The 22,610-nt window shown below is 43.8% G+C and overlaps 2 protein-coding genes across 2 annotated transcripts in view; one reads left to right on the forward strand and one right to left on the reverse strand.

The window, feature by feature from the left end:
- The first annotated feature begins 3,339 nt into the window (after nt 1-3,339).
- Nucleotides 3,340-10,377, forward strand: Med28 (mediator complex subunit 28). Its single transcript, XM_051165020.1, has 4 exons — nt 3,340-3,520; nt 6,145-6,211; nt 6,801-6,913; nt 9,455-10,377. Exons 1-4 carry the CDS (start codon nt 3,362-3,364, stop codon nt 9,650-9,652), a joined length of 537 nt encoding a protein of 178 aa, XP_051020977.1. The 5' UTR covers nt 3,340-3,361; the 3' UTR covers nt 9,653-10,377.
- A 5,261-nt stretch (nt 10,378-15,638) lies between these two features.
- The window catches only part of Fam184b (family with sequence similarity 184 member B), a 105,293-nt gene continuing 98,321 nt past the window's right edge, over nt 15,639-22,610 (reverse strand). Inside the window, exons 13-16 of the mRNA XM_051165126.1 lie at nt 20,294-20,411; nt 18,907-19,011; nt 17,591-17,790; nt 15,639-15,770 (exon numbers count right to left, since the gene is read on the reverse strand). Of these exons, the coding sequence (XP_051021083.1) occupies nt 15,677-15,770; nt 17,591-17,790; nt 18,907-19,011; nt 20,294-20,411 (517 nt within the window). The 3' untranslated portion in view covers nt 15,639-15,676. The remainder of the gene's footprint in view (nt 15,771-17,590; nt 17,791-18,906; nt 19,012-20,293; nt 20,412-22,610) is intronic.

Raw genomic sequence — 22,610 nt, forward strand, 5'->3', positions numbered from 1 at the left:
GGGGATTGAACCCGGGTCCTCTGGAAGAGTAGCTGGTACTCTTAACCACTGAACTATCTCTCCAGTCCCACACTTGGTTTTTTATTTTTACTCTTTCTCTTAAGTAGTTTGTTCTTTATTTTGTTTTCTTGATAGAGGGTCTGTCTCCCTATGTAACCTCAGCTGGCTTGGAACTCCCAATGTAGATCAGGCTAACCTCTCTCCTGGGTGCTGGGATTAAAGACATGGGCCATCACATTTAGCTTATTCTCTCTTTCTTTTTTCCACTGCTGTTTTAGTAGTTTCAAGTTCTTACATTTAAGTCTTTGATACAGTTTTAGGTATCACTCATTATAGATCTCATTTTAGATGGTTGTGAGCCACCACGTGGTTTCTGGGAATTGAATTCAAGACCTCTGGAAGAGCAGACAGTGCTTTTAACCTCTGAGCCCTCTCTCTAGCCCCTAAATCCACAATCAATTTTGAGGTACTTTTAGAATTTATTTTGTTGGCCTGTGGAGGTTCAATTTATGGAAATGACTATCCTTTTTTTCCCTCTTAAATCAATTTTGTACTTTGTCGAAATTAGCCAAGCATATTATTGTGGGTTTATTTCAGGATTTTCTTTTCTGTCCATCTTTTGGTACATGGCTTGTGTACAGACATCAACATGGGAAGGCCAAGTGGCTATATGAGGGTGGAATAATGCCAGCCAACCATTCTCACAGGGCAACCTGTTAGTTCAACCAACCTTTCTGCCTCTGTTGAGGCTGCAGATGACTGTGGTGGAGAAATTTACTTTCTCTTGTCACAACATTGCAAGATGACTGCAAAACAAATGCAAACAATTCTCATGAGATCCAGCTCCCATATACAGAGACCCAGCACTTCCTCATCTGTGCTCAGAGCATGGTTGAAGTAAATGAGAAAAGCGGCAGACTCAAGACGAAGCACCTGTGCCAGCGACACCACAAGCTCTTATTTTTTTGGCTCAATTCACGTCTGCCTTGGGCTGGCTGCAGCCTGGCTAATCTGGTGCTGAGATGCAGCCTTCCCAACCCTTGAGCGCTCTGCCATCCACCCAAACCTCCTTTTTTTAAAAATTGTTTTCAATCAGCAAATATTTCTCTATATTTGTCAGGCAGAGGTCTGGATGTTGGGCATCCAGATGACTAAAACTAACTGACCAGGCAAGGCATTTTTGTTTAGGGGCTTTTTTTTTTATTATTATTTAGAAAGGTCTTCTATTTAAATTTTCATTTCAATTAAGATCTCTTTGGAGAGGTCCTCCTCAGTCACCCATGACAGAGCACTTGGCTGTCCTCTCCCAAGCATCATTTTCCTTAGTACTTACCTCTTCAAATGATGCTTTATGTAGTTACCCTTTTTTCTTTCCATTTGGGGTATTTACTACTACTTCTAGATTATTAAGCAGTGCCTACCTGGAAGGGCTCAGTTAAATGGAAGGGACACTAGTGTACTCAAGCATGGCTCTGGGCGGCCTTGCTCTTCTCTCCCATTCCCTCTGCCTTGGTAAAAACCATTAGATTACATTCATAAAGCTAGGCACCAAGGTCTATTCCCTTATTATGTTATGCCCAAAATTCTGAGAAACTCCCCAAACAGACTACCCAAGAACCGAGTCCAGATGCAATGGCAAGGAAGTCTTTAAGGCAGGTTCGAACCCGGGACACACCTCCAATGCACTGACACAGTCTCAATTGAGAGGATTTAAAAAAAAATATATAGGTTTTAGACAAAGAAATGGGTTTTACAGTATATGGTTGGATGGCATTTGTTCAGAAAAGCTGCAAACAGAAAAGCTACAAGCAGGGAGTAACAAGCCTTGGCGTTTCATGGTTGGGTAATAGGTGTAGGGGCAAGTTGACCTATAGAAGAGATTGGTTGAAGCAAGCTAAAAATGTATTTGGGAGGGGGAACATTAGGGACTTTGTCCTGGTCTCTCTGCATTGGCTGTTGCTACTGTTGCTATGTTCCAGCCATCTGCTGGCTAGCTGGACCAGCAGAGAGTATATTTGGACTTTGGGTGCTTTCCCAAGGTGGGCTGATTGTGTTGCTAGGGGATTTTTTTTTTTTTTTTTTTTTTTTTTTTTTTTTTTTTCTGTTTAGGCTACCTTGTGGTTTTTCTTGGAATCTGGGTTCAGCCTTGGCCAGGTTTGACACAAAATGGAGTTTCTTTTCCAAAATGGAGTTTATCTGGTCCTTTCAATTCACCCACTTGCTCCTCTTGAGGCTAACTAGCAAGGTCCAGCTATCAAAGCATTAAAGTTGAGCAACCAAAAGCCCCCTTTGGCTTATCTAATGAACATGCCCAGTTGAAATTAAACACCTCATCCTAACACAGAATTTCTCCTTGTAACCTTTTTTTAAATTTTTCATTTTATTTGTTTGTTTGTTTTTTTGAGACAAGATTTCTGTTTTAGCTCTGACCGTCCTAGACTTGTTTTGTAGACCAGACTGGCCTCGAACTCAGTGATCCGCCTGCCTCTCTGCCTCTGCCTCCTGAGTGCTGGGATCAAAGGCATGCACCACCACCGCTGAGCTCCCTTGAACCTTTATAAACTGCCATTTTCCTATGGGCAATGTCTGTCTCCTCCCAATCCAGAGGCAGTCCTTAGTCCTCCAGGGACAAATATCTCCCCTACTTCTCCCTTCCCTTTCTTCTTCATCCTTCATCTTCTGTCTTTATCTCTTATTCCCTATCCTCTGTTTCTCTGGGGCAAGTACATCTCCTTTGGGGAGTCCTCAGCCAATAATTTTCTTAAGTGTTGTAAAAAATTTTTAAAACAGCTATTTGGCTTCTGAATAAGTGAACAGGCAAATATTAAAACTAAGTTATTTAAACATAAGCACGCGATTTTCCCTCTAGTGATACCATACACGCTAAGAAAAGGGACAAGGACATGGGTTGCCTTAAAGATGTCAGTCCTTTTACTTAATGTTACCTCAGAATTAAGAGGGCCCTTGCGTTGTTCCAGCTGTAACAAGTGGTTGCATTGGCATTTGGTACTTGCAAGCTCTCAGTCACCATGGAGTTAACTGGCGACTCCTCATTTTACTAAGGGAGGGGGGTGTTTAAGACTAGAATAAGGTCCCTGAAAGTCTTTAGGGACAGCACAGGGCTTGGCTGGTGGCGGGGAGCCCCGTGACCAGTTCAGTCTCTGCAAGTGACTGGCTTAACCCAGTACAATCCTTTAGTACTTAAATCAATAGAGAATAAACCCAGGTGGGCTATAAACTGGAAAGATCGCACGGAAGCAAGGACTTGCAGGCGGGCCGCACGTCACGTGGCCACGCCTACCACGTGATCACTCATCCTGCGCACGCAAGCCCAGTGGCGTTTCCGGCCGCCATTGCAGATATGGCGGCGTCCCTGGGCGGCATGTTTTCCGGGCAGCCTCCGGGTCCCCCGCCGCCCCAGCCGGGGCTCCCAGGCCAGGCTTCGCTTCTGCAAGCAGCCCCTGGGGCTCCGAGGCCGTCTAACAGCACTTTGGTGGACGAGTTGGAGTCCTCGTTCGAGGTAATCCGGGACGTGGGCGTCTGGGCGCAGCCTTCACTCGCGTGCGGAAGGCGCGCAGGATAACTCCTTTCTCGGTCCCGGCGCCCAGGCGATGATGCGGGGGACCGGAGAACGGAAGCCGCCTGCCTTAGGCTGGGTACCATCCTGGCCGGTGATCTCTGGTGTGGCCCCCGCAACCGGGATATTTCTGGGGACTGTGGATTTGAAGTCCGCCCAACTCCCACCAACCTTGGGGCTCTTCGATTCCCAGCTGTTTTGTTTTGTTTTTAATCCCTGTGGGTCTAGTAAGAGCTGGTCCTCCCTGGAATAAAGCCATTCGGCTGAGTTTCTCTTGAGTTTTCAGGTCACATAGTGTACACTTTCCTGTTTTTTTTTTTTTTTTCCTCTCCGTGTTCTGTGTAGACTTTCCAGTGGCCCCTAGTACCTGTTGACCTGTTAGCCTTTCTGTTCGTTGCCAGCCCTTGACGTTTCTGGCTTTTCGCTTTCTAGTCGTTTAGTAAATGCTCATTGTTAGGACAAATTGAGCTCTTACTGTGGGAGGAAACTTTGGTAGACTATTTTGGGTTCATCCCCCCTCTTCGTGGATGCAAAAACTAAAGACTTAGGAGTAGTTGCCCCAAAGTCGGCCTTTGGTTTGTGCAAGTTGAACACTAGTCCGGCCTTCTGCCTTTCCAGGCTAACGCTGGCCTAGTCATACGTCCGAAAAGCACACTCGTTTAAAAAATCAAATCGTATTGCATCTATTTGTTTAATTTATGTTATTGGAGCGCTTGTGGAGGTCAAAGGGACAACGTGCTGGATGCAGTCAGTTCTCTGCACCCACCATGTGAGTGACAGGGATAGGATTCAGGTGTGGTGGCAAACAGCTTCACCGAATTAGCTGCCCCAGCACTCCTAAAATACTAGTTCAAAGAGTAAGGGGGCCAAGAGGTGCCAAAAGAGCTAAAGAAGCTTCTGAAGTTAGTTTTTGTGTTGTTTCTTTGGGGGGGGGGTTCGAGACAGGGTTTCTCTGTGTAGCCTTGGTCATCCTGGACTCGCTTTGTAGACCAGGCTGGCCTCGAACTCACAGCGATCCACCTGCCTCTGCCTCCCGAGTGCTGGGATTAAAGGCGTGCGCCACCACGGCCCGGGTTCTTGTGTTTTGTTTGTTGGTTGAGGTGTTTGTTTGAGACAGGGTCTCTTTGTGTCGCCCTGGCTGTCCTGGAACTTGCCCTCTAGACGAGGCTAATCTCTAACTCATAGAGTTCTGCCCACTTCTGCCTCCCAAGTGCTGGGGTTAAAGGGGTGTGCCACCATTGCTCCGCTTGAAATTAGATTTTTTTTTTTTTTTTTTTTTTTTTTTTTTTTTTTTTTTGACTCTGCATGGCCTGCTGCTTCTGAGGAAGCCACGCCAGTACACAGACCTGGGAGTCTGATTTGTTGGGCAGTTGCAGGCCTGGGAAACCCTCATGATTGTTTCTATACATCAGATCTGGAGCTGGGCAGAAGGATTTATTGCTTCTGAAAAGAATCTCACATGTAGTTACTACGGTCCTGTGTCTTTGTCCTTTGTTTCCAGCCTGTGTTCATCTGTCAGCTGCCATCCATGTTCTCGTTGACCTATTTTTGTCGTTTCTGAGGGCTGTGTGTGCCTCTGAAGCACACTCACATGTACAGCTCAGTTGGTTCCCTTTCAGAACTCCCTCTTTGGGACTTGATTATCCGTGGGACAATAACCATTTGTCACACAGACACCTCTGTTACTTATTAAATGTTCAGTGGTATTCCAGATGCTGCATCACACAGGTAGACGTGTTGGTAGAAGGCAAATAACTGGCTGGGAAGAATGGATAATAGTGTCAGTTACATATGTGAAAAACATGCCAAGCTCCACTGTAGAGCATGAGCAGGAGGGGGTACCATTTAGAAAGGGTAGATAGATGACTTTTTTAGTTGTTGTTGTTTTGTTTTGTTTCTGGAGACAGGATTTCTTTGTGTAGCCTTGGCTGTCCTAGACTCCCTTTGTAGACCAGGCTGGCCTTGAACTTGCAGAGATCCTCCTGCCTCTGCCTCCCTGAGTGATGGGATTAAAGGTGTGTGCCACCATGCCCATATTTTTCTTTTCTTTCTTTCTTTCTTTTTTTTTTTTTTTTTTTTTTTTTTTTAGTTTTTCATGACAGGGTTTCTCTGTGTAGCCTTGGCTGTCCTAGGCTCCCTTTGTAGACCAGGTTGGCCTCGAACTCACAGAGATCCGCCTGCCTCTGCCTCCCTGAGTGCTGGGATTACAGGTGTGCTCCACTGCACCCGCCTGATAGATAACATATTGAGACGGTGATATATACAGTTCATCTAAGGGTCAGCCAGAGTGGCTGTGGTGGGGTTGAAAGGTATTGAGGTGTGGAATAAGACAGTAAGGAAGAGGCAGGTGGGAGGAATGAGACCATGTGATGGTGCCAGCAAATACCAGTGTCTCAGATGCCAAACTGGCTGAGATTTGTTTTACGAGGTGTTTACACTCGGCCGATGTCCTCTCAGATACAAACTCAGAGTCCACACATTGAATGGCCTCAGCAGAAGCTGTTCCTTATTCATAAGTAATAGCTTGGTGTATATATAACATTTTTAAAAATGTTTTGCTCACACAGGCTTGCTTTGCTTCCCTTGTGAGTCAGGATTATGTCAATGGGACTGATCAGGAGGAAATTCGAACTGGTAAGCTTTCCCTCTTTGCACACTGTTTTCGACTTCAGCAAAATTCTTATTGTTGATTTTATACTTGTGTGTTCAGCTGTGTATGGCTCTTAGAACTTTTCGAAGGAGTAAGATGTATGCAGGTAGTTCCCATAAACTGCTGCCTCTTTGTTCAGTTCACTAGCTGACATGTTTTCGGAGTCATTATGAACCACTGAAAATGAGCTTTTCACTTGGGTACTACTATGTAAGGAAAACTAGCAAGAGCTTTTATTAAAAATCCCACAAATTATGTTGACCTTTGGGCCAGCTCTGACAGACCAGTAAGTTGGTTGTGTGTATTCCCATCTCCAGTGTCCCATGACTTTTTCAAATATTCCATTTTAAATGAAATTATGGTCCTAATTGCTGAGTGTTGCCTGCTGTTCCATGCTAGGTAGACATGTGAACTTGAAGATTGTTGTTGTCGGCCAGATTAGAATTCCAAATTATGTCTAGCAGAAGGTGCTGTTTTAATATTTTAGCTATTTAGGTAGGAGATAATATATATATATATATATATATATATATTATCTTGTGTTTTCCTAAAACTTTTGATCTCTCTTTTAAGGTGTTGATCAATGTATCCAGAAGTTTTTGGACATTGCAAGACAGACAGAATGTTTTTTCTTACAAAAAAGGTTGCAGTTGTCTGTCCAGAAACCAGATCAAGTTATCAAAGAGGTATGAATTTGGCCTTACCCCAACTTTTAGGGGAGAACAAGTGTCATTAGGATTTCACTTGTGTTTTTATAGATCAGCAAACTGCTGCGGGTGCCAGTGTTTATGACAGCCTGGACACATGGCGGGTCATTGGGGAGGGAGCCAAGCTGGAAACAGTTTTGTCTACTTTTTTCACACACTATTTTTCATGGGAAAGTTCTCTTAATGAGCCAGCTTTGCCTTCTGAGAACAGTTGGAAAACCATCAGTAGAGATACAGAGTTCATTTGAACAGGATCTGCAACTGCATCCCCAAATTGCCTTACCTGGCACCTGGCACATAGGAAATGGTCTGTTTACTTTGCTTTAGGAATCAGAAAGTAAATATTTTGGCTACCCATGGTGGTGCATATGTTTAATCCCAGCTCTCAGGAGGCGCAGACAGGCAGGCAGGCAGGCAGGCAGACTTGTGTAGTTCAAAGCCAGACTGGCCTACATAACCAAGGCTATATAGTGAGATTCAAAAATAGTCTTACTTGTTTTAAACTGAGATATTTGGAAATGAGTTGCCAGAAGAACTAGAAAGCTTTTTTAAAAAATGCATACAGTGCTCTGCCTGCATGCACACCTGCAGGCAGGTCACATTACAGATGGCTGCGAGCCACCATGTGGTCACTGGGAATTCAACTTAGGACCCCTGGAAGAGTAGTCAGTGCTCCAGTGCTCTTAACTCTGAGCCATCTCTCCAGCCCAACTAGAAAGCTTTCGTGTATTGTGTGAGAGAGGTAATTCCTGCCACTCAGTGTAAAAGACCCTGAGCTCCTTCCAGCCCCAAGGCCAGTGATACTTTACTAAGAAATGCACAATTGAGAGTAATATTTTGGCAGCTTTTGAAATAGCAAGTTGACCATAACCAGTTAATCAGAAATTTCATCCAGGAGACCAGTTGTTGGGAACAGGAATAGTAAGACTGTGTTCTTACATCTGCTGTACCAGGTCACTTGACATGAGCACTCGGATAATATGTGGAAAGAGTGAAGTCTACCATATAAAAGTTTTTGCTTATTTTATGTGTCTTAAAGTTTTGCCCTCGAGTTGGTATGTGCACCATGTTTGTGCAGTGTCCCCGGGGCTAGAAGAGTGCATTGGATCCCCTGGAATAGGAAGTAAAGGTGGTTGTGAGTTGATTTGGGTGCTAGGAACTGAACCCAGGTCTTCCTCAAGAGCAACAGGTGAGCGATCTTTCTGGACCCAAAGCTAAATTTTAGTAAGTTATTTACCACCGCTGTGCACAAATAAGCTTCTGAAAAAGATGTGATTTTTAAAGACTAATCTGAAGTTCTAGTAATGTGGGTTCTTACAGCTGTTAACACCTGTTTCATATTTTTGATGTTAGGTATTTTCAGCAGTGGTCTTTTGGATGTTCTGAGGTAATTTTAAAATCTTAGACTTGTGTTTTTACTTATTAAAAGAAAAACCATTAAATATTAAGGTTCTTGTTGTTAGGCAGACATTTCTCATTGGAAGAGTTCCCTTTTTTGGCAGGTGGCAGGGCACATGCCTTAGCACTTCAGAGGCAGGGCAGGTGGATCTCTGAGTTTGGGGACAGCCTGGTCTTACAGAATGAGTTTCATGACAACCAGGGCTATAGGGAGAAACCCTACTTTATTTTTTTTTTTTAATTTATTTTTTTATTTTATTTTATTTTTTTTTATTAATTTATTCTTGTTACATCTCAATGTTTATCCCATCCCTTGTATTCTCCCATTCCTCCCCCCCCCCCATTTTTCCATTATTCCCCTCCCCTATGACTGTTCCTGAGGGGCATTACATCCCCCTATATATTTGAAACCCTACTTTAAAAACAAAACAAAAATAACAACAACAAAAAAAAGTTGCTTTGGATTATTTCAAATAGTGGAGCCTGGCAGAGTGATTTTTTTTTTTAAAGGCATGGGTTTTTTAAGCTTTGGCGAATTCCCTTAGTTTTGAATTTGTTTCTTAGTGTTGCTTTTTTTTTTTTTTTGGTGCCATTTTAGCATTACTGAGCAAACATTCTTCAGTTGAGCTATATCTCAACCCCTCCTCCTCTTTTTCCTCCTCCTCTCTCTCTCTTTCTTTTTTTCCTTTTGTTTGTTTGTTTTTTTTTTTTTTTTTTGAGACAGGATTTCTCTGTGTAGCCTTGGCTGTCCTGGACTTGCTTTGTAGACCAGGCTGGCCTTGAACTCACAGAGATCCGCCTGCCTCTGTCTCCCTGGATGCTGGGATTACAAGCATGTGCCATCTACCACACCTCCCTTTTTATTTCTTTCAATTTATTTATTCACTTTACATCCACGGACAATTTCTTTTTAATATTCATTTATTTATTTATATTTTTGAGACAGCCAGGCTGGCCTTAAAATTCATGATCTCACTCCAGCCTCCCAAGTAGCTGGGATTAAGGACCTGTGCCACCAGGGTTATTCTTAGTGCTCCTAACGAAAAACTTTATTCATTTAGTCTTGTTTGCTATTACTGACCATCACTTTCCGTTTTTCCCCCTTACTACTTTCATCTGTAGGATGTCTCAGAACTAAGGAGTGAATTGCAACGGAAAGATGCACTGGTCCAGAAGCACTTGACAAAGCTGAGGCATTGGCAGCAGGTGCTAGAGGACATCAATGTACAGCAGAAAAAGCCAGCTGAAATTCCTCAGGGCTCCTTGGCCTACCTCGAGCAGGCATCTGCCAACATTCCTGCACCTCTGAAGCAGACCTAAGGGCTCAGGCCTGTGGTGCGGCCTTACAGCCCTGCCAGACATCTTTCCTTACAGATGTGGCATATTGGAAAAACTCTGTTGGAAAATGAGTGGATGTTAGTCTATGTCCCTATCCCATTTTTATTATTTATAAAGTAGGACTTCAGTGTGAAGCCTGGGCTGGCCTTGAACCTATGATTCCCTGCCTCAGCTCCTCTATGCTCTAAATTCATTAGTACTTTATAAAATGCCTGTAGATCTAATAACCAACTTTGCTTTTTGTTTTTTTTTTAATCTTCAACAAAGTTGAGACTGTTAGAGTAATCACACACTTGGCCTTTGCCATTTGTTTTAACAACGTTTTGTGGCTTTACCTCTTGTATTTTTGTTTGGTGAAACCGGAAGGGAAAAATTTTTAAAGGTTTGAGAAGCCAGGGGATAGAGAGTTTGGTTATCATCATTGATAACCATCAATGGTAGTATAGAAAATATGTAACTTTGCTGTTTCAGACCTTTCAACTACCTCAGGAGGAACCTGGCACAGCCGTGCAGTGATTCCAGGGTGGCACAGGGTGAACATATTTTACATGTGGCGCAAAAGACGTTAGAATGTACTGCTAGTGTAGTACTGCAGGAGGATGCTCACCTTAGTGCTGGGTTTTTATCTGAGCTAGGTTATATTTTCTGGGCCCGTATTCATTGTGCCTTGAAGGCACATTTCAGGAGCATGGTGTGCTGGGTACTCGCAGGCTGTGCTGGGCTGGTCACAGGAAGGCACAGGTGAGGTTCGAGGGCCAAAGTCTGGCTTGGATTGTTTGTGTTTTATTTGCGTGTTTTTGTTTTCTTGAGCAGAGTCCCATTCTTTACCTAAAACAAATACGCCATATCTCTTGAATAGTCAGTGCATCTCCAGCTTGGTTTTGGTCTTGGCCATTTTGGTGTCTGGAACAAGCATTGAAACCTAGTCCCTGTCTAGTCTGGGCACAGCCATCTGGTCTCTGAAGTTTCAGAATTTCCCTTCACTGCATCCCAGGGCACAACCTTTTTTCTTTTTCTTTAAAGGTTTATTCATTATTTATGCAGTGTTCTGCCCCCATGTATGCCTGCGTGGCAGAGGAGGTCAGCAGATCTCACCATAGATGGCTGTGAGCCACCATATGGTTGCTGGGAATTGAATTCAGACCCTTTGGAAGAACAGCTAGTGCTCTTAACCTCTGAGCCACCTCTCCAGCTCCCCCCTTTTTTAACTTTCTTAAGTTCTCCAATGCATTATGAATTGTGACTGTTACTTGCTCTGTGGTATGCCTGTGAAGATTAGGGATTTCCTTGATTATGCAAGATCTTACTATTTTGTATGTATCTTGATTGTATGATATTTAGCACTTGGACCAATTCCGATGAGCCTGAAGCCATCAAATCCCCTTCACTAGAATGTATAAGTTAAATAGTATTATTAAAAGCTTAGGTTGGGTGGGGTGACCCAGCATTTGGAGGGCAGAGGAAGGAGGATCAGAGTTTAGTGTCATCTTTGGTACGTAGCAAGTTTGGGGCTGTTGTGGGCTGCATGAGATCCCACCAAACCTCTTGCAAGAAAGAAAAAAAAAAAACCCACTCGTTTTAATAAAGCACTGGTTGTCAGCTTTATATTTTTTTGGATTTCATGGCTAAATAAACTGACGACATTTTAGCCAAATTTTCAATAATAAAAAGGATGTTGGGGCTTAGTGAAAGTATTTTTAAGTTAGTATGGATACAAGTTACTTTTTTTTTCAACAGGCAAACTAATATTGCTATTTTGTCAGTTGTAAGCATCTTTCTTTGTATATAGTATATCTCTGAACGTGTTTGGGGTACATGTGTATGTTTTTATGAAGACCAAAGATTTATGTGAAGTGATAACACTTTTCATGCTACTTTTGAGACACACCAAATACGGGGCTTATTACAGGTCACGACTGGCTGGCTGGTTTATGTGATCTTCCTGCCTCTCTTACTTCCCAGCCCTAGGATTAAGCCACTCTGCTGGGCTTCGTGTTCTGGGACAGCCGTTATAGGCTCAAGTCTTCAGCTTGCAGGCAAGTGCTTTACTTACCGAACTATGTCCCTAGCTCCGTCTTTTTCTTCCTAAGTTGTACCTTGCTGATTGTTGAACACAGAAATTCCACGCTGCAAGTCTTTCAGGGATTTCCCTTGGCTTGTTCCCATACATAACCCAACAGATTCAGGGAAGTCCCACCCCCACCCCTCCTCTTCCAGCTGCCTGCCTGAGTAAGACCTGCCTTTCCATGTGTTGTATGGCTCCATGGCCAGTAGTTCTCTGGGGTTCACTGTGGTGATTTCTGCCACTTGCACTGTCTGTCCTTGGCTCCTTCCCTGCAGCTCACCCAAACTCTATCTTAGACACTTCTCTTGCTCTTTCCCAACTCCTTATTCAGTCTCCACTGGGCTCCTTCCTGTACAGCTGTTTTTGTTTGTCTTACAATTGTGCTTGTGATCATCTTTGGCCCCAAATCAGATGGACACTTACGTCCTTATCTTCTATAGCTGAACTTAGCTTCTTTATCCAACTACTAACTGTTGATAGTCTTGAGTGTTGGGCCTGTAGGGGAAGACTCCTACTCAGTTTTGCTTTTTAATCATTGCTTTTTACCAGTCCTGGATATTAGCCTGCCCAGCATGGGTGCTACAGTCGGGGCCCGTTTCTGGACTCCTCTAGTGTGCAGGAGCAGTGTCTGTCACCCCAGTCCACACTGGGGTACATTATCTTTGCACAGACCTGTGAGTGTCTAGAAGCTGACCCAGCAGTGCTTGTCCTGTTACTCTCCTGAAAACAGGCTCAGATCACCAATCCTCGGAGTCACTCTGAAGCGATGATAAGGTGAGACAGATTACTTTATAATCTTATTTGGGCACATATACACCCCCAAAACAAAGTCGTCGTGTGTTTCAAAAGCCAAACGTCCTGCTGGATGAAGGGAATGACTGCAGCCTTCACCCCTTGATGGTTAATGTCATCAACTTGGCAGGATCCAGATTCTCTGGAAGACAGACCTTTTAGCCTGTTTTCAAGGGAGTTCCTTCTAGTATATTGGTTGAGGTGGGGAGGTCCACCTGGGATGTGGGCAGTGTCATTCCATAGGCTGCTGCCAGTACTGAATAAAAAAGTGAACTGGGCATCACAGCATGCTTTGCACTCTGCTTCCCATGTGGACAGTGTGACCAGCTGCCTCAGCCCTGTCCCTACACCTTCCCTGCCATGGTGGAATGATGAACCCTCGGAACTTTGAGCCATGATAAACACCTCTGAGTTCTTTTTGTCAGGTATTTGGTCTCAGCAGCAAGAAAAGAGTGCAGAAGGCGGTAGAAAGGCAACCTGTTTCTCCTTTCCAAGAGTTGCAGTCCTGAGAAAATGCCCAGATCAAAACACAGCTGCTTCTAGCCAATTGCTTAAAGCCCCCAGTAAAATGCAGTGCTCACTGCTAATTATCAAATACTAGAAATTAATACTTACTGGAAAATAGACTGGGCATTTCATAATCCAAATGCTTCCAAATCTAAACTTTCCATTATCAGCCTGACACTGTAAGTGGAAACCTCCCTCTTGATGCATCAAGTAAAAATGCTGGTGTACTAAGGTAAGACTAAGCTGGGTCTAAGGTGGATAGGGAAATAAAGGGGAATATCATGTTTAGACCTGGGTCCCATTCTTAAGATAACTTGTGTATATGCATAAGTCTGAAGTTATATAAAATATCACAATTTTTAAAAATCCTATTGGGAACTGAACTCAGGGCCTTGCACATTGTGCTAACCATCCACTGCTATAACAGGCTAAAGCACTTCTGGTCCCAAGAGTTGGGATAGGGGATACTTAGCCTTAATATAAGGAGGTATGAGGAGTAGGCGGTGACAAAGCAATGAAGGATGCATGCTCTTGAATGGGATTGGGACCCTTATAAAGAAGCTTAAACAGCTCTATTGCAGATGAGGCCCCTACTGAAGATTTATGAAAAATGTATTCTCACCCTGCTTAGCACCTCATCTTGATCTCAGCCCACAAATAGTGCATCTCTATTGTCAGTAAATTAACCCCGGCTTGTAAACTTTAGTGGAACAGCTCAACATTGCAGTGTCTTCAGGATAAAGTAGGCACTCATTCTGAGCGTGAAAGACAAAAAGTTGGAACTGAAAAATATGTACCATTCCAAATATGGTGACAAATGTATGCATTCAAAAATGCAGAAAGACCTGAGTCATCAGTGTTCCAGAGCTGCACACAGTCTGTGGGTTCTAGCTGGGTATGGGGGTACACTGGGGTAGGGGCAGAGGTGGGATGATTGCTTGAGTTTGAGGTATGATTGATCTTTATAGTTAGTTCTGCTCTACACAGTGAGACCCCCGTCTCCAAATGGCAAGAAAAAAGTGATTCTTGGGGTGGGCTAGGTAGCTCAGTTGGGGAGGACTGGCCTAGCACGTTCAAGGTTCTACATCTAGTAATACTATGAAAGAAGAAAATTTGAAAATAATCATCCAGGTGGTGGTGGTGCACACTTTTCGTCCCAGTACTTGGGAGGCAGAGGCCAGCAGATCTCTGAGTTCCAGGCCAGCCTGGTCTACAGAGTGGGTTCCTGGACAGCCAAGGCTACAGACTACACAGAGAAGCCCTGTCTCACATAAAACAACAAACCTTAAATATGTGTTTAGAAATTTAGAACCAATGTGAAAAACAAAACAAAAATCTATCACAGGGCTGGGAGTGTAGGGCAGTGGTGTAACACTTCCCCAATGGGGGGCAAGACCCTGTATTCAAATTCTAACTGAAAAAAGATCATAGTATTGTTTTGCTTTTTAACTTGTTTTAATTACATTTTCCTAAAGACACCTATGTAATTATCTACATTTTATTTGGAAACAATCTGATTGAGCTTAATGTGAACTTGGTTTCTGAGTTGTCTTCATCTAATTTTAGAAGCCACAGCCATTTTTATTGCCCAGTTGTTTAGAGTTTTATTCAAAGAGCAAATATTTGACAATGCATAGAATTGACATCTGTTGATAAGCCACTTGCTGGGCCAGCACCAGAGAGAAAAAGATTCCACCCTCTAAAAGTTGTGCCAGATCTGTCAGAGGGTATGACATAGAGGACAGAGTGCAAGTTCAGCACCACGGGTAGTTCCCTGATTGCCTGGGACTCCATGCAGTGGGGAAGCCATACATCTCACATGGGTGACCCAGATGCGAAGAACGGGGTCCAGTAATCTTCAACATCAAAGAAGAGTCTAGAAGCCTTCACAGAAGACTATGCACAGTGCTCATTGAAGTTGAGCTGTGTGACAGGTGAGGCACAGTTGCTCACTGAGCATTCCAATTCAGGCTTGATGGCTGTACCTACAAGTTGCTGCTTACTCTTGTGAAGTCCCTTTTGAGGTAGGTGGTGTCCCTCTGTAGACTGTGGCCTGTGCCAGACCTTGGAAGTTAAGACGTGCAATCCAAGCATGCTGCAGTCCATTTCTGGTAGGTTTGGTGGTTTTTTGCTTGTTCTGTTTTCATTGGCTTTCGTTTATATTGGACTTCATTTTATTCCTCTTCGTAATGAGGTTAGATGTACATTTTGGAATTATTTTATGTATATATATATATATATGCACACACACATATAAGGAAATATATAGCATAACTCTTTGGTGATGACCAAGAAAAGATGAAAACACTTTTAAAGCAGATCATGGCAGTCATAATTCTGATATCCCACCAAGTAGAGTGTGACATTACAGGCACTAGAAATACAATGAGTAACTTGGTCATCAGAGATTAATATTTTCCTAGGGGGTGCTTTTTAATAACTGGCTTGTTCAGCTTTAACTATAAGAATTATTAAATAAGCAGGTGTCACAATGAAACTGGAATGTTAATGCCACACTTTGTTTTAGCTATCACATCTAAGTTGTCACCAGCTAGTTACCTGGTTGGGTGATTGTAATCTATTCCTTCAGATGGTGAAATGATTTTCTAATGTCCTCCTTGGAAGGGACAGAAGAGATCAGCTTAGAATGAGAAGTACTTGGTGAACCATTCCTGGTGTGGAGAGCCTTGCTTCTGTGGGCCTTCTTTGGGTTGGGTTGATTCCCCATCTTGTGCCCTAAAATCAAAGGACATTTTTACATGGTTTTGAAACTTATTCAGAAAAAAAGGGGGGAGGGTACTGTGCCATTTTTCCAGGAGAAACTAAGTGCTTGTCATTCCTTCAAAAGACACTAGGCCATGACCACCCGTGTTGGGAGCTGGAAATGGGTAGTGAAGGATGAGTGGGAGGGAGTGCCTGGCTGTGTACCCACCAGTGGTGCACCATTCTTTCACTGACCCCTGGGTGGTTCTAATACTAATGAGATGCATTTTGTAGTACTCATCACCCATTTGAAGCAAAATCAGCTAAATTTTTAAAAACTTAAAAAAATAGTTAACACGATGTTCCCACGTGAATTTTCTATAGAATATTACTTGTGAGCATTTTAATGAGGCTATGAAATTTGCCTAATGAATCAAAAGAAGGAGGAGCAAGCAATGAAACTGTCGCCTAGTCTGTATTTGTGAAGTTCATATCCCAAGTCTGAGGACCTGAGTTTGAGTCATGGGACCCACATGGTAAAAGGAAAGAACAAACTTCCAAAAAGTGGGCCTCTGACCTTAACATGTGGTAGGATGTTATGCGTGCCCCAATAAATAATGTAACTTTGGTTGTTTTTTTTTTCCCCCCAGATAGGGTCTCACTTTGTTGCTCTTGCTGTTCTAGAATGTACATGTATACTGATAGAACTTAGAGATTCACCTGTCTCTGCCTCGAGAGCTGGGATTAAAGGCATGTACCACTGCACCTGACCCTAAATACTGTAATTAACAAACAACCCCCCCCCCCACATACACACAATAGCTTGAAAAAGAGGTGCCTATCAATGAGAGCCAGGAGCTGCCAAACTGGTGTGCTTTGCTCTAGACCTTTTCCCAGACAGGATGCCAAGGGCTGCATTCATTCAGGGGTGGCAAGTGATTCCTTCTGGCTCAATGGTGGAGAGCTCTGCCTCCCCTCCATTCTAAACAGCTAGAGGCAGCTTGGCATGCAGAGAGCTCCTGTAACCAGAGCATTTTGAGGATGTCCTCTCTCTTTCTTTCTTTCTTTCTTTCTTTCTTTCTTTCTTTCTTTTGTTTTTTTTGAGACAGGGTTTCTCTGTGTAGCCTTGACTCACCAGGCTGGCCTTGAACTCACAGTGATCTGCCTGCCTCTGCCTCCCAAGTGCTGGGATAAAAGGTGTATACCACCACCTGGCTGAAGAGGCCCTTTTTTAATGTAAACCTCAAGCTCAGAATTTAAACCATGCCCTTTGAGTCAGTGGCTTGATAAGGAAAAGTAGTAAGCAAAGGTGAACCCACACAGGCCTCTGGAAGGGAAGCATGCCACAGGGGGAAATAATAAAGGTGCATCAAAGAGCATCACTCACACTCAGCCAGACTCGTTAAGACACTCTAACTGCCCCAGTAATACCAAATCCACACTGAGAAGCAGCGGAAGCTAAAGCACACAAGGGTAGGAACAGTTTAGGGCTTAATTCGTGTAGTCACACCAGTCTGATCAGGTAGGCGCTGTACTCAATTTAAAGACAGGAATACAGGGAGCTGTGGAGGTCACCGATCCTAGACCACACAGCTAAGAAAAAGTGGATTTGGAATATAGATCTTAAATTAATTCCACAAAAAAATTAGTCCTTTTAAAAGTCTGGCACCAAAATCACAACAGTTTGTATCACCAGTGTTCTGATTTGGCTAGACTGTCACTGTTCCAAGGCTGGGCTCCTACTCTTTAGATCAGATGCCAGATACTTAGCAGGTGCCTGAGAAGACCCCAACTTCTTTCCTGCTCTTGGAGAAATAGGGTAGCATCTTCACCCCCCCCCCCCACACACACACCTTGTGGCAGTTTTCCCGTCTAGTAACTGGGTGGGTTTGTGAGGCTGGCCACAGCTGGAGCTTGGGTCCAGGCTGGGTGACTTAGTTATGGGAGGGGCATTGATCCTGGAGCTCAGGTCTCCACTCAGAAAGTTCTTTGCATAGGAGGCAAGGTTTGGCACGCTGACCACTCTGCTGGGCACTTCTTCCATCTTCTTTTTCTGTTTGTGTTAGAGGAGAGCTGTTAGTGCTGCCCCGGAAAGAACATTATTAATGCAAACAGGTTCACCCAACCCAAATGACAAAAGAGATAACACTCCTACTTATATGCTTCTATATTGTTTTAAATATTATGTGGGCGCAGGCATATTACCACACACCAGGAAGCAGAGGCAGGCAGATCTCTGAGTTCAAGGCCAGCCTGAACCACACAGTGAATTAATCATTTTATTGCAGCGCTGGGAATGGGATCCAGGGCTTTGAGCCTGCCAGACAATTGCTCTTCCACTGAGCTAAGTCCCTTGCCCTTCAAACCATTTTTTTCCTCAACCCTTATTTTGCAGCCTAAATGAAAACAAACCCAAAACACAGATCTATGATCTCTATCGGAAACTTGGGGAAAGACATGTTTTATAATTTAAAAAATATTTTAGAGACCTTATAGTAGCATGGGCTGGCCCTGCCTCATCTTCATCTTCATTAGCCTCTAGAGTGCAAGTTACATTGCTGCATGAGAGGCATCAACTAAAAACCACGACTGAGACCTTTTCAGCTTCACTCAGTGTATGTTTGTTACTCTGTGGGCTGTAAAATACTGATTCTTTTCAACTTTAGGGATCATGTGATAGGAGATGAGAGAGCTGTTATGAATATGCACATTACCGTTACAAAATCCACAAATATTATGGGGAGATGATGGGGGAGAATATCCTACTTTCCCCCTTTATCTGCATGGAGGGACTATTAATAGTGACACTTTTTTTTTTTTTTTTTTTTCTTTAGGAAATAGGTGGATAGAAAATACACACCACACATACTCTTCTCAGTACTGTGTGCTACTTCTCCTGGGTCTTTTGTTTTAGTTTTGTGACAGGGTTTTTCTGTTTAGCCTTGGCTGTCCTGGACTCGTTTTGTAGACCAGGCTGGCCTCAAACTCAGATACGCCTGCCTCTGCCTCCCGGAGTGCTGGGGTTAAAGGCATGCACCACCATGCCTGGCTTTCCTGTCGTTTTTTTCTCAGGGAATATTCCACTGAACGTCCACTAGCCCATCAATATGCTGCAGCTACTTTTAGGAGAGAAGAATGCTGATTGTGTGATGTGTGAAAATTGGCTTACCTTCATGGAAGGGGTCAAGTATCCCGGGTGAGGGCTGAAAGAGAAGGACCGATTCCGATGGGACATTGCACTGGGGAAGGCTGCATAGTGAAATCTTCTCTCTTCCTGGAAAAACAAGGCAACCAAGTCTTAGAGAGCTTAGGTATGGGCTGCTGGTTTTGTCCAGATGGTGGAAGGGTGGAAGACAGGAAAGCCCTGGAGAAGGGGGGTAGGGGAGTGAGTAGCAATCAAGCAGCCAGTCACTGGAGCCCCTAGAAGTACTTCACCCTCATAGTACCAGTGAAGGAAAGGCCATGCAAACAAAATCAAAACAAAACAAAACTATCCTGAGCACCTGAAACTAAAATCTAGGACAAAAGTTAAAATAATTAAGCAAAGACAACCCCTCGCCATATTCAAAAAACTTCAACCTTTCTCTCCCTTGCCTTTGTTTGAAACAGGGTCAAACACACTATTTGGCCAAAGATGAATGTGGACTTGAATTTCAGATCTGTTTCTGACTCCTAATGGGAGTAATTTTAGGCATGTGCTACCACACTTGATTTGTGTGGTGCGAACGACTGAACCACCATGCGGGTGTGGAGAACTGAACCTGGGCCTCTGCAAGATCAACAAGCATTCTCAACTTGAGGAATTATTCTTTTAAGATCATCATAACTGGGGCTGGAGATAGTGCAATTGCTAAGAGCATCTACTGCTCTCCCAGAAGACCCAAGTTCAATGCCTAGTGCTTATAATCAGACAGTTCACAAGTGACTGTAACTCAAGCTCCAGTGGGTCCGGCACCATATTCTGGCCTCTAAAGGCACCTGTATACATGTGGTAGATATGTATACACACACACACACACATACACACACACACACACAAATATTTTAAAAAGAAAATCATAACTAATATCTTCCTATACTTAGCAAAGGAGCAGTTATTCCTTATTAATATAATTCTGAGTCACAGACAGACCAAGGGGAGACACATCCCTAAAGAAGCGAGCATCAAGTCTTGATGGTTTTGAGGTACAGAATCAAATGTGTTAGAAATAATTCTTCAAGGGGGTCTAGGGAATAGGTTTGCTAACTAGAAATGGGTGCTTGGTCTTAAAAGGAAGATCAACAATGTTAAGTTTGAATGGTTCTATTAAAATTCTAAGGTAAGTAAATAGGTTTTTAATCAAACCCTGTAGGTTAAAAACAGAATTGGCATCGAGCAAAGGCTGTTCAACTTGGGGTTAGAATGGCTTTTTTTCTTTTCCTGTATTTCTTTTTTTGGTAGGGGAAATAATGGACTGACAGGCATCATTTTAAGCAGCTATTGAAATGCCAGGTTCAAAGCAAGCATCTTTACTGCGCATGCTGGGCAGTACCTCCCCTCCTGGCCTAGGCCTCACCGTGAGCTGCCTGATGATGTCCTCTCGCTCCTTCAGGCGTGTCTGCAGGCGGCTGATGAGCTGCAGATCTTCAGGCCGTGAAGTTCCTTTTCCTGGCTTCTCCCCAGAATCTTTTAGCCTGTTCAAAGTATGCAGTCAGCCCTTCTACAGAGATTCCTCAGCAGGCACGTGGGAGCCTGTGTGCTACTGTGGCCACCCTTCTGGGCTGGTTCCTGTCACTTCCCGACTTCAGAACTAAAGAGTGTTCACATATTTTTTGCATGCAGCCTGTCTTTTGGGGCAAGGCCTGGTTTTGGAATAAGAGCACTACCCGGGCCCTAGGCCTGCAGGGTCCCCAGGTGCCCATCTGCGGGGAGCATACGCATGGTCTTGGAGTCAAGAAGCCCTTTCAGATGCAGCCATACAGGAAGTGAGGCAGGATGGTGATGGGGACAGATAATGTTGATGGCTACTCATAGCAAGTGAGGACTTTGGAGTGTGAAACTTTGCCCCCTCTTCTAATCCTGGCTCTGCTACTTTTTAGCTACTTTTTGCCTCATTGACTATACTATTTCTCCTGGAGCCAAAGTTCATTTGTCTTTTTGGGGAGAGGAGGGTAGTGTTGCATTTGAGACAGGGTCTCACTACATAGCTCAGGCTAGCCTTACCATTTAGACCAGGCTAGCTTGGAATTTACAGAAACCCCAACTGCATCTGCCTCCATGTGCTATCGCTCCCAGCAGTTTCTTCGAGTCTATGAAGTAAAGGTTGATTGGTACAAGTGTGATAGGCACATGGCAAATGCCCACCAGATGGAACTCCGTTAATCCATTTTACTGCAGCTTTTCTTTCAGTACTGGGGATTAAACACCATGAGTAGGCACACTACCACTGAGCTAAAGCCCTGGTGTTTTATTTTAGTTTTTTACTTTTTATTCTGAGATATGATCTCACTACACTGCCTATGAACTCATTTGACAGTCCTTGCTGGCTTTGAATTGCAATCCTCTTGTCCCAGTCCCCTCTTGAGGATTACAGGCATGTGACTTTGGGCAAGACATACTGTAACTGTTTTGGGTCAAGACTGGTTTTAAAAACACAGGCTCTTAAATTCACTTCCTACTGTATAACCTTGGAGATGTTTTCCCTGTTGGCCTGGATCATTACATCACTTCCTAACTGGTCTCCTTGTCAACCATCCCTTCTTTTAGTTCCACTGTCACTCAGCATGTAGGAGAAAGCTTCTGGCCCTCCAGGGTACTATCTTGTATGGGTAGCATACATTTACCCAAACACACACACACAGAAATAAAAATAAATCTTTAGAGAGCAATGCACTCTTCAACTCACATTAGAAAAGTTTCTATTTGCAGAGACACACAGCTAGTCAAAGTGCAGAGAATAAGAGACTGCTAGAGTTGCTCTGCACAAACTTGACGGCAAGGCCTGATTGACTATACTATTTCTCCTGGAGCCAAAGTTCATTTGTCTTTTTGGGGAGAGGAGGGTAGTGTTGCATTTGAGACAGGGTCTCACTACATAGCTCAGGCTAGCCTTACCATTTAGACCAGGCTAGCTTGGAATTTACAGAAACCCCAACTGCATCTGCCTCCATGTGCTATCGCTCCCAGCAGTTTCTTCGAGTCTATGCTGAAGACAACACACACACAACTCATTGAACATGGAGAGGTTAAGTTGGTGCCTACATAGAGCTTTCATCTCTGCGTGCTACCAGTGGAGAAACAAACACCAATCCAGTCACAAATCTTTATCTACAATGGTGTCCTGATTCTAAGATACACTAGTGCACTGGTGGTACAAAGCTCGTGGGAGTAACCAACAATATATGACTTGCCTTGAGGCCCATTCCCACTCCATGAGATGGAACCCATACCAAACACTGCTTAGGTTAAGAACCTGAGACTAGATAGCCTAGGGATCTAAGGTAAAACCAAATAGTACTGTTATAAAAAACAAAAAGTATCAACAAATGATTCCTAATGACATTTTACTATACTCATAAATCAGTGCCTTGCTCTCTGCTCCTTTCTGGGTTGGTCCATCTGTGTCACAGAGAGCAAACAAGCAGAGCTGAGTCGGGCGCAGGCCACAGCCCACATTAGCTGCCATCCCGAGAAGGATTGTGGGACACCCAAACAGCTTTGGGCTTGGATCTCTCTTTGCTTGCTCCTTTCTGGCCTGGCCTATCTGGGTCCCAGACAATGAACCCAGTAGAGCTGTGCTGGACACAATCCCCAAAACCCATTGTCCACCATCGTTGAGGAGGCTTCTGGGGAGCCCTAGCAAACAGCCTTTGACTTAGAGCTCTCTTTGCCTG

Source organism: Acomys russatus, chromosome 22, assembly GCF_903995435.1.
Source record: "Acomys russatus chromosome 22, mAcoRus1.1, whole genome shotgun sequence".
NCBI classification, from domain to species: domain Eukaryota; kingdom Metazoa; phylum Chordata; class Mammalia; order Rodentia; family Muridae; genus Acomys; species Acomys russatus.

Bases quoted from the DNA above. Each gene is read 5' to 3' on its own strand.
- Med28 (XM_051165020.1), top strand. From the start codon at position 3,362: ATGGCGGCGTCCCTGGGCGGCATGTTTTCCGGGCAGCCTCCGGGTCCC. The intron at 6,212-6,800 runs GTAAGCTTTCCC...CTCTCTTTTAAG, and splicing joins TCAGGAGGAAATTCGAACTG to GTGTTGATCAATGTATCCAG. The intron at 6,914-9,454 runs GTATGAATTTGG...TTTCATCTGTAG, and splicing joins CAGATCAAGTTATCAAAGAG to GATGTCTCAGAACTAAGGAG.